Source organism: Myotis brandtii, unplaced genomic scaffold, assembly GCF_000412655.1.
Source record: "Myotis brandtii unplaced genomic scaffold, ASM41265v1 scaffold155, whole genome shotgun sequence".
NCBI lineage: Eukaryota > Metazoa > Chordata > Mammalia > Chiroptera > Vespertilionidae > Myotis > Myotis brandtii.
Window position 1 is genome coordinate 2,665,145 of NW_005355621.1, and position 12,242 is coordinate 2,677,386.

At 50.3% G+C, this 12,242-nt stretch overlaps 1 protein-coding gene across 1 annotated transcript in view; it reads right to left on the reverse strand.

Annotated features, from left to right (window-relative positions):
• CHST11 (carbohydrate (chondroitin 4) sulfotransferase 11) overlaps positions 1-12,242 on the reverse strand; it is a gene marked incomplete at its 3' end in the record, with an annotated part of 239,030 nt that overhangs the window by 126,470 nt on the left and 100,318 nt on the right. Inside the window, exon 2 of the mRNA XM_005861692.1 lies at positions 2,599-2,684. Within this exon, the coding sequence (XP_005861754.1) occupies positions 2,599-2,684 (86 nt within the window). The remainder of the gene's footprint in view (positions 1-2,598; positions 2,685-12,242) is intronic.

A 12,242-nucleotide genomic window follows, 5' to 3' on the forward strand; every position in this document is an offset into this window, starting at 1 on the left:
GCCCCGGGGCAGCAGCCCAAAACACCAACAGTTTCTCCAAGAAGCGCCATGGACCGACCTTGTGTGGGAGTGGAACATAATTGCAGCTTGTAAAGGAAACCACCCTAAGAAAAAACATCCCGGGACAACATCCCGAGGAAACAGGGGAAACAGGGCCATCTTCCTGCAGGGACACTTTCCTGGTGACCAGCGACAGGGGCCAGACAGCTTGCCCTTGGCATTCTTGATGGAGGGTGGTGACTCACCCACCTACGCCCTCGCAGATGCTCCCAGAGCCGCCTCTCCAGCCCCATCTTCCCTCCCAGGTCCGGGGCTACTGCTGCTAAATGAGCATCTCACCCACACAACGCTCCCACTGAGTGAGAGATGGACTCTACCCAGGAGGGTTCTCTGTCCTTTGATTAGTTTACTGCCCGTCTACTCACTCATGCCAACCCTGGGATGGAACCAGATATGGAAGGCCAACCGCACGCCCTGCTCACCCTTTTGTGCCCAGTGCCTGGCATTGAGCTGCACAGAGCAGATACTCATAATAGCAGCTGAAGGAGTGAATGGGTGAATGAATCCAGGGATGAACAAACTCCATAAGAGGCACCGAGGAAGGCATATCTTCTCATGTAAGCCTGCAAGGCTGGTATTTCTGTTTTTAATCTTTTTATTGATTCCAGAGAGGAAGGGAGAGGGAGAGAGAGATAGAAACATCAATGATGAGAGAGAATTATTGATCGGTTGCCTCCTGCACATCCCACACTGGGGATCGAGCCCGCAACCCGGGTGTGTGCCCTGACCGGGAATCAAACTGTGACCTCCTGGTTCATAGGTCGACGCTCAACCACTGAGCCACACCAGCCAGGCAAGGCTGGTATTTTGAGGACCATGTTATAAAGGCAGGAAAGTGGCCTCAGAGGGGTTAAGTGTCTTGCCCACATTCACAGCCAATAAGTGAGAAAGCCATTCTTTGAACCTGGTCTGACTCTAAAGTCAAGACTTCCAACACTGAATCCATCCTCATGACCATGACACTGATGACTCATATTTACACAGCCTCTGACACATCAGTTATTTCACCCTCCCGACAACCCAGGGAGATGGGAAAAATGAGCCTAAAGGAGGACTCATTGTGCATCCAAGGTTGCACTACCAGTTGGTGGTGAGGTAGGAACTTGAACCTGGACATTCATTTTTCAATCACAGATATTTGGGGGCACCTGCTAGAGGCCAGGCCCTGCGTTAGGGCTGGGGACACAGCAGTGAACAGCAGAGACACAGCCCAGAGAGCCATCTACTTCAGAGAGAGGCTCTTCCCATGATACCATATGTTGCCCATGACATTCCTCAGGAAAGCAGCAGTGCTCTGGCAGTTTGGTTTGACGGCGGAATCATCTGAGAACAGAGGATGGCAACATAAGGAGGGGAGCGGCTTGCATCTCGGTTGCTTGTGCTGTTGTCAATGTGGCCAACCAGAAATCCTGCCCTTTGTCGAAGCTGGCTCTGCCTCTTCCTAAGGACAGAGAACGGACCGGGAGACTTGCCTGCTATCATTGAAATATTTGGGCACCAAACAAAACCCAAATGTCAAGCTCCCAGTAAAGGAAGCCCCAGTTTGCAGTGGCCTAGCCCAACTGGCCTGGTCACACCAAGCTCCGAGGTGGAGGGAGGGGCTGATGGAGCAGTGCATTGACCTGGGTAGGCCACCTGTGATGAGCAACCTCAGGAGCCCACTGTTCCAGAAGGAAGTGCAGGTGAGAGACAGGGAAGAGATGTGGGATCTGAACATCCGCAGGCTCATCCCTTTGCAAAACTTCTGGAAGTCCAGTACCTTCGAGGACCAAGCAGTGTTGGCCTCCACCAAGCAACTGGGTCCACAGACACACTAAATTAAGAATTTGATATAAAATAAAGCTCAGAGACTATGGCCAAAGCAGTAATTTTTTTTCCCTTTCTTAACAGCGATCGAAGGTCAGCGGACGGGCCACCAATTGCTCACTCACCACTTCTCAGCATCAAGTGCCAATTAATGTTCCCACAAAAGGACCAGCCTCGGAGCCTCCTCATCAAGACCCACACGCATCATGGCGCCCGGGACTCCTCCCTCTGCTCCCAGATCTCCACAGAGAACACTTTTCCATGGTTGGAGCGTATTTTTGCTCAGAGGAACTCTTTTCACAATCAAGTCCAATTTATACCATGACTGTCACTTAGCAAAAGTCGCATGCACACAGGGCGTCCTGCCAAAATGGCGCAGTGAGGTGGGACTCTTGGGGCGTTCCTGGGCTTTCATAATCACGTTCACCCCCATGTGCACCTTCTTTGGGGTGCCAAAGGGGAGACTGCACAGCCTGCCAGCTCTGCCGTTTGAGTACCACAGCTGGCACCCGTGTGGATCTCAGGGCTCACTCCAGCATGACTCCATGGAAGTACCTAATTCTAACCATTGTACAGAGAAAGGGTGACCCAGAAAGCAACCACTGAAGGTAACACGCCAGGCAGTGCAAGGAGCTTCAAATCCCCAAAGCATAGCATTTCGGAGTTTTTCATCGCCCCCCACCCGCCCCCCAAATCGATGCACGAAGACAACAAGGAAGCTCCCGGGCTTACCTGGGTCGGGTTGTAGAGCTCCTGCAGGGGGCTTCGAGACCCCTTCCGGCAGCAGATGTCCACGCCGAAGGGGTTCCTCCGCATGACTGAGGAAAGAAAGTGAAGGCTCATCAGCAATGAGCAACAAACGTTTGTTGTCTGACAAAGGAAAAGGCACAGGGGCGGGAAGAAGAAACAGGTGGGGAAGGAAGACAGATAAGCGGCTTCTAGCACAGCTGTACCTTTAACGGCACTGGGGCCACCCTGCCTTCCCAACATCCAGGCATCGCCACGCCCGGCAGGGCAGCGATAATGCTAAAAGTTCTTCCCAGCAAATATTAAGGCAACAACACAGGCCTCTAAGACACTGAAATGAAGCTACTTACAAAAGACAGTGTAAAGGCTGTTCTAAGACAGTGAGTTGTGCCAGCACCAGCCTTGGTGACCTTCCTAAGAGTCCACAGCGGCCTCCCTCAACAGTCAGTCAGAACCTCTTGCTCCTGGTCCCCAAGGCATCCGGTCCCCAGAACAGTACCATGCCCCCCACGCCCCGAGCCCCCAGGGGGGCTCTTCCCACGGAATGAGTCAGGGGCCTGGCCTCCCCAAAGCCTCTGGTAAATGAGGTTCTTTTTCCTGAAAATATAGGCTGGAGGCAGAAAGGAAGAGCGTGTGTGGTTCCAGAAAGACAGAGGTGGCGCGTACAATGAACAAAAGAGGGGAATTAAGCGAACGTCTCAAAAGCCCAACATCGAGGACTATTTTTAAATGGAAAAGATTCTCTCTGGCCTCATTCTTCTTGTTCCCAAACACCTTCACTCTGTGCAGCCCCTCCTCGTTAGCCGTCTGATAACCATTTGTTGACGGGAGGGAGAGGAATGAATGAATGGACAAGTGCCTTCTTCTCATACAGGAGGCGATTTTCTTGTGCACGGACATGGTGTGGGCATGATGGGAACGAGCAAAGCGGATCCTCTCACGGCCTAAACATTCCACCCCTACAGAGCGGCAGCAGGACATTCTCTGCAGCAGACAGCCGGGGTTTGGATCCTGGCTCTACCACTCACCAGCTGTGTGACCTTAGGCAAGATGCCTAACCTTTCTGTGCTGAACCCAGAAAAGTCAGCACGCGTGCTACCTGTCACTACCAGAACCAATAAGCCGAGGCCAGGGTTGAATCTTTATGGGGGGGCTTTATTCAGGCGGCCGGCGATCCGAGAGGATGGCGGGTTACGTACCCTAAAAGACCGTCTTACATCTCATCTCCAGCCGACCCTTTTTTATAAAGAGAAGAAAAATGTAGGGGACGGGTTTGGAATTCAGGGGAAAAGGTTAATCAGATAAGAGCTTTTCCGAGCACCCCTTCATCAGCTGACCGGTGACTCTTTATCTGCATCCTGAGCACAATGGCTCGGACAGTCTTGGTGGCTGCAGTCTTCCTGAGGCACAAAGGTCGAATCCCTTGCGGGTCTCCTCGAGTCAGGCCAGGCCCAGCCAGACATTCCAGTCCCTGGAACAATAGCTTTCTACGTGCACCAGCTCCCAAGCCTATTTACTGCATAACTAAAGCGAACCATTTTTAACCGCTCGAGTTCCCCATCAAAAGCACGTGGCTCCCTAGGTTGGCTGTGAGGATTAAATGAGTTACTACTATATGCAGAATGCTTCAACTGGGTGGCGGCAAAAATAAAAAATAAAAAAAAAAGCGTGTGTTAGAAATTTCTGAAGCTACTGGAGACCATAAACTAGATTGGCACATAATATATGACCAAAATCACTCCCCCTGTCCTTGGGAGGGGACGTGGGAACTTCTCCATTCTTGAGCCGTCGGGTGAGCTGATGAGAAGTTACCAGACCTCAGGCCGGGCTCCGGATTCTCTGCCAGGAAAGTCACGCAGACCAACCTGCGGTCCAAAAGGTGAGGGAAGCCTTCGCCAGTAGCCGATCACTTCAGGAAGGTCTCCAGGTGAACCCACTCCTCATGCACCTCTCCTTGGACTTGTCACTTTGAGCCACATGAACACCCCGAGGGTAAGTCATCATGAGTGTCCGGGACACTCCAAGCTGCCTTTCCTCTCTCCTCCCTTCCCTCTGAGAGCCAGGCCAGCAAACTTTCTCTACAAAGGGCCAGGCGCTGTTTTGGCTGTGTGCCATACGGTCTCTGTTGTCGCTTCTCCACTCGGCCACACAGACCACGCAGAAATGAATGGGCGCGGCCGTGCGCCAGCACATCGATGGACGCTGAAATCTGAATTCCACCTCATTTTCACATGTCAGGAAATATGCTTTTTCTTTTGATTTTTTTAACCGCTTCACAGACATAAATGATGGGCCAGATGTGGCCCCCAGGCTGCAGTTTGCTGGCCCCTGCCCTAGAGAACGGCCCCAAGTATTCTTGGGGTCAGCAGTGTGATCCCCAGCGCACCGCCGCGGCCTACAGCCCTCTCTGGGCAGGAGGCGATCTGCGCGCAACTGTCCGCACATAAAAGCCATTAGAATTTGATTAGGCTGATGGGGAAACACTGGTCCTTTGTTCCTCCACGGTTGCCTCGAGAAGAGGGGAGAAAAAAAAATCCATGTTGTGTTTTTCTTTAATTTACTACTTCATTTTTCATTTCCACCCAAAACGAGGTAAACTGTTAAATGCACGCAAGTTGCCCTGGGTGCACAATGACATAGCAACACTTCGGAGGAGAAAAAAACAGCCATAAAGCTCGTAAAATTATGCCCACGCCATGCAAGATTAAACTCTCCCCATGGCGGCAGACCGGCTGGCCGAGACCTGTGGCTGCGGGACCGCCACGGAGAGAACCCCAGCGTGCAATCCATTAAAAGTCAGCTTTTATGGGGGGCAGTATTATTTAATTGGTTTATTTTTCTAATACAAGGCCTTTAAAATGCTTTGACCGTGTGGGGCCTGCAGCACGGGTTCTTTCCCGAGGCCGCCTGCCCTCGGCGGCTCCTGCAGCCCTGCCCGGACTTCACCGGGCACCGTGTGAAGCAGCTTTGGCACCCCAGGCCACAGAAGCCAAAGGGGCCCTGTGTGCTTTTTATGGGAACGATCACAATCCCACCATTTATGGGGCGCTCACCGTGTGCCAGGCACTTGGTGAAGCGTGACCCTTCACACAGTGAAGGAAGTACCTGCCTTTTACAGATCACCTCCTAAACTTCAGGAACCTGACCAAGATCAAGGCCACACGGGTGGAAAGTTGCCAAGCTGAGACTCAAACCTGACTACTGGACTCTTCATATCCAATGACAGGGCCTACTGCAGGCCTGGGAGACAAAGGAAGGGCTGCCAATCACGCACTTCAACGTGAGTCAATCGACCCTGTGTGTGTCTCAGGGAAAAAAGGCATCAGAGGAGGTTGAGCAACCAAGACACATAGATGGTGGCATTTAACGGTCAGAGAGCGTTCAGGGCACAGCAAGAAGTCACACATTTAATCGGCACAACAGCCCTATGGGGTGGGTACCACGAATGTCCCCACTTCACAGATGGGAATACTGAGCCTCGATCTCAAGACCTGTAAGAGGGGAAGACAGGATTCTAGCACAGGCAGCCTATGCTCTCAGGTGCCACGCAGGACCAATGTCAAGTGCCCAATCCACCACGTCTCAATCGTTTCTTCCTGGCCCAAGACCTGGTTGGCTGGCCACTTCAAGGACAGGTGATTTAAAATGTAATCCAGTGTTATAGGGTTCATCAAAATGAAGCGAGATGATGGCCAAACTATTAGCTAACAGTTACTACACTCACTCACTTATCCTTCGACTAATTCTTATCAAGTGCCTACTATGTGCCAGGCACTAGGTATGGGGGGGATACTGATCCTCCCCATCTTATTCATGCTGTTTCTCTGGTGCTTGGCACACAGTAGGTACTCAAAGAAGTTTATGAATGATCTAGGAATTAAGGCTTCCTTTATGCACAGCGGACAGCTCGTTGCCTGCTATCTATGGAGGAAACTTCCAGTAGCATCAGGATGCTGTTACTTTTTTCCCCTTTGAAAATGAAAGGTTTGATGATCAAGAGCCCTAAGAAAGGAATCCCTGAGGACGTTTAATGCTGGCCTCCCACTGTCCACCCACCACCACGCGTTCTATTTAGCAGCAACACTTGTTTTCTCCTTTCCAAACTGGACTCAATGAAATTCAAGACCGTTTTTGGAAGAACCTAATTAGCTCCATTTACAGTATGATTTCTTGGAACCGGGAACAGTTGTTGATCAAGAGCCCTAAGAAAGAAATCCCTGAGGACGTTTAATGCTGGCCTCCCACTGTCCACCCATCACCACGCGTTCTATTTAGCAGCAACACTTGTTTTCTCCTTTCCAAACTGGACTCAATGAAATTCAAGACCGTTTTTGGAAGAACCTAATTAGCTCCATTTACAGTATGATTTCTTGGAACCGGGAACAGTTGTGTGTATTCCAAACACATAAATGAAGCTAAAATTAAAACGAAGCCCCTCGTGTTTGTTTCACTGTGGTGACGAGCACTGTTGGTTTTAAGGGGACGCTTCACTCCCAGTGAGCTGAGAGCCCCTGACGGAAAGTCCGCTGGAGACAAGGGAGTGGGGCCCCTCACTCATTCTCGGGGCGGCTCCCCATGCCCCTGCCGTGCTGCTGGGGCGGAAGGGAGCAGCGGCGGCACGGCTCATTCAGGTCTACAGACACAAAACGGAAATGCTGTGGTTCTCTGGGTGGGAACCTGCTGTTGATGCATTTCATAAAACCAATTCTGAGGCCTGGAACTCAGGTCTTATAAAACACAGCAACCGCTCATAATCATCATCATGAGAAATACACATTGAGAATTTACCATGTGCCTGAGATGCCTGACACAATGCTAATTAAGCCTTTTTTTTCACATTGCTTCATTAGAGTCTCATAAAAATCCTGTTAGAAATAATGAATAATAACATCCTTTATCCCCACCTTATTTATTCACATATATATTTTTAAAATATTTTTATTGATTTTTTTAGAGAGAGAGGAAGGGAGAGGGCAAGAGAGAAAAATTGTTTGAGAGAGAAACACTAATTGGTTGCCTCCTGTATGCACCCTGACCAGGGATCAAACCTGCAACCTTGGGTATGTACCCTGCCCGGGATCGAACCGGCAACCTTCCCATGCACGGGATGACGCTCAATGAACTGAGCCACACCAGCCAGGGCTATTTATACTTTTGATGCTTCATTTTTTATCTCCCCTCTGCCCTCCCAGCCCCGCTCCTGATGATGGTTGTACCCATTTGAGCACAAAAGCTCCGAGAGGTTAAGTTGCCCCAAATGACAGCCAGCAAATGGCAGAGAAAGAAGCAAATTCAAACCTAGGCCAGTCTGTTTCTCAAATCAGTGATTCTTTTTTAAAAATATGTTTTTATTGATTTCAGCGAGAAAGGGAGAGGGAGAGAGAGAGAAACATCAACGATGAGAGAGAATCACTGATGGGCTATCTCCTGCACGCCCCACCCTGGGGATTGAGCCCACAACCCGGGCATGTGCCCTGACTGGGAATCGTATCGTGACCTCCTGGTTCATAGGTCAACACTCGACCACTGAGCCACACCAGCTGGGCTAGAATCAGTGGTCTTGATGCTTTTACACTTAGCACTCCCACCGCAAAAACCAGTGCTCTCACTTCCCTCAACATTCAAAGTGAAGCCTCCTGGACTGAGTCACCCAGGCCCAAATGGTCTCCACCCCTGTCCCTGGCCACACAGCTCTGACACCCAGCTGACTTCAGACCTTTCCCAGGCTGATTTCCTAACAGCCTGACACGGGTCCTCCTCTTCCCCACGCTCTGAGAGTCCGGAGAGGCGCTGTAATTACAGAGATGTTTTCTCCAAATGCACAGACCCCTGCCGTCCAGCGTGGTCTAGTCCATCGGTCACAAGGCGCTGAGATGGGAGTGTCCGAGTCAAGCTCAGCAGGTTAGAAGAAGGGTGAGCCATACCCAGCTTGCTCCGAGGGAGCCACTTCTGTAAGGACAGGCCACTCTGCTTTGTAACCGTGGGACCACAGTCTGTCCAGAGAGGCACTATGTCACAGCTCTCCCCACACCCTCTGGAGGTCACCCTACTGAAGCTAGAGTGACCGCCTGTCCTGGTTTGCCTGGCACTGAGGACATTCCCAGGACGGGGGACTTTCAGTGCTGAAGCCAGGAAAGTCCCAGGCAAACTGGGACAAACTGGTCACCAGGCAGTGCCCTTGGGAATGAATTAACCAGAACTGGATCCAGAGCCTGGTTTCACTATTAACTCCTCTTGGGACATAGAGTCAATGTCCAAATCACTGGATGTAGTCATAGTGCCTATATCCGAGGGTGGTTATGGGAATTATATGAAAATGTAGAACAGCCTGGTACATGGCACCCAACACCGTCCATGTGCAATGTCACAGGCCTGGATCCTGCCCCCAGCTCTACCACCGAACCAAGAGCCTCACCTTGGACAAGTTCTCCCTGGGCCTTAGCTTTCTCCTTAGTTGGGCGAAGAGGTAAAACCAGGTGATCTCGAAGCCCCTAATTCGTAAGCACAGAGCAGTGGCTCTCCCCAGAGAAACACGGTTATACAGCCCTGGAGAAGCGCTGGGGGCGGGGCAGTCGAGTGTGAGGGGCTGGGGTGAGGGGTTGGGGCAGAGCAGTTAGGCAGTAACAGGGGAAGGAGGGAGAGAAGAGGGTAGGGCCTGGAGAGGATGTGAAAGGAAAGACAAATCCTGGCTGTGAAACAGATGTGCTATCCATGTCTTCCCAGCTTACAATCCAAGGCCAAAGGCCAAAGGCCGGCATCTTGGTTGGAATGACTAGGTTTTTCATATGGAAAAAATGCCATCTAATAATAATAGCAATAACTATGGGGACTCCCCTCTCCCCCAGAAAACCTTCTAGAAAGCAGAGCTGGTGGCCTTGAGTCCTGGGGGAGCATGGGCCACAGGGGCCATTCTTGGAACAAAACCCTTTTGTCCCAGTCACCCAGGACTCCAGCCTGACATTCCACTGGAGGGGGCGGGTTAGAAGGTCTCAGAGGGGAAGAACCTCACCCTCCTATCTATCTATCTATCTATCTATCTATCTATCTATCTATTATTTTTACTCCTCACCAGAGGATATTTTTCCATTGATTTTTAGACAGAGTGGAAGAGAGAGGGAAAGACAGAGAGAAATATTGATTGGAGAGAAACACATCGATTGGTTGCCTCCTGCACGAGCCCCAGGCTGGGGAGGAGCCAGGGAGGAACGTGCCCTTGATCGGAATTGAACCCAGGACCACGCTCTATCCACCCAGCCAAACCAGCTAGGGCTGGACCACCTTTTAAATGCAACAGGAGAGCCTCCCTTTGAGTCACTACGGCTAGAACCGGAATTCTTTGTTCTGGCTCAACTTCTAGAACAGCGGTTCTCAACCTGTGGGTCGAGACCCCTTTGGGGGTCGAATGACCCTTTCACAGGGGTCGCCTAAGACCGTCAGAAAACACAAATATAATTACATATTGTTTTTGTGATTAATCACTATGCTTTAATTATGTTCAATTTGTAACAATGAAATTGGGGGTCACCACAACATGAGGAACTGTATTAAAGGGTAGCGGCATTAGGAAGGTTGAGAACCACTGGTCGAGAGGGCTTGCTGGCCTGCAACAGACTAGACCCTTAGAGTGGGGGCTGCCCTTGGGCAAGTGCTGCTGGCCGGTGAAGAAGCCAGCTCAGCAAGAAACGTCACTGAGAGTCACAGGAAACCAGACCTTTATGGGTCTCAGAGGCCCTTTAACCTCAGCGGTTGAGCGTTTTCAAATACTCAGGAACCTGTACCTGGGAGATTTACTATTTTCCCCCCATTTAAAAAAAAAATTAAATTTATGGGGGTGACATTGGTTAATAGGAGAGATTTACTTTTATCTTAAGAAATCTGAGGCGTTTTGAACCCAGTGTGTATGTGGGATGCTTCATGTCTGGATAGGCCCATGTTTTAGCTTTCCTTGTTTGCGCTGCCCAGCAAAGAATAAAGAATCGAGACTCAGGTTTGGCGTCTGAAGGGTCCTCATCTCACATCTGACCATCACTGCTCATTTTCAGAGGAGAAAACGTCCCCACATCAAGACAGAACACGCTTATACGCGTTCAACAGCCCCAGACTAAAGCATTTCTTGCCAAAGGGATGCGGCATGATTAAACGGCGAACAGCGGCAGAATACTAAACTTTGCTTTTTTACTGTCTTGGAAGAGCTTTGCTCAAAGCTTCCCTTTAAGCCCTTCGCTTTTCTGGGGATAAAACAGAACTAAGCACTCTCATTACTAGACATTTGGTGGTTTTTAATTTTTATTTTCTGGAGTAGATGTGAGAAATGCCAGACTTGAATGAGCAATTAACACAAAGTACAAGCCCTTTTGCACACTGGGGGGGGGGGGGGGGGGGACACACCAAAAACTGGGCCCAGTGAGGAGGCAGAACAGCCAAAGGTCAAAGGTCCCACAGGGGTAGCTGGGGGAGCAGACCAGCCTCTCAACCCCTCCCACTCTCGTCCCTAGCAGCCAAGCCCCCAGGCCTACCTTTCTTGTGGGCCCCTCTCTATCTGCCCTCTGCCCAAGTGCTTAGTGCATAGTAGGTACTCAGCACATTGGGTCAAATGAATGAAAATAAAACAACAGGTCAAGTGACCTGAGGGTTTCACGGAAGATATTCTTTCTGCTAACGGGTATCAGGTCAGACCACTTACTCACAGCAAAAGAACAAAGAAGTTGGCATGTTCTTTCCTACCAGACTTCCTCAAAATTACTCCAAGGGCCTTCTTAGCAAAGGCGTTAAAACAAAAACATAAAGCAAAACAAATCGGAGGCATTCTTGTGGAACCACCAGGTGCCTTAAACAACTCTGCACGCACTCGATACACACTCATCTTTATTAGTGTCTCTCCTCTATTCCTCACAACCACCTGGAAGTAGGCGGTATCACGCCCATTTTAAAGACAAGGAAACTGAGGCTCAGAGAGGTTGAAGAATTTCCCCAATGACCCAGCTTGTAAGTGGCAGAGCTGGGATCCAAACCCTGCACGCTTTCCCCCACTTCTCTGAAATGAGCCACGTTACAGCTTAGAAATGTTCATGCCTGGAAGAGGCCAGGCACAAAGGCCGTGCTGAACGGTGACCCAGGTTCTCCAACTAACCAGGGCCTTTGGGTGCTTTATAGACATTCACACATCGTGTTCCAGGTGACCTTTCAGGAGCCCCAAAGCACTGAGGTGCCCGCATTAATACCATGATCCAACTTCAATTTTCCAGTTTCTATTCCTTCCTGCTCACGGTCTCCCGGGCAGGGACAGCCCAGAGCCATTCAAAACCAATTTCAGATCGTTTCTCCTTATTGGAGCCCCTAGAAGCAACGACTAAAGAATAAGGAGGGATTTGAGGTTTTATGTCACTTGGGAATAAGCTGAACCTAATTATAGCTAAGTTCCATGTCAGTCTCTCCTCCTCCTACAAGCTCCTCAGAGCTCCTGATGCCCAGCCTGGGAGGTGGTTGTAGAAATAGCAAATTAAACTTTTGGCAGATGAAGGTCAAGGGTATAAATCTGAGAATTCGATGAATGCACTTGGTAGAACTCGGGAAGAGAAAAGACATGGCTTCACCTAAAAGCCGGGCAATTTACTGCCACAGAAACCTGC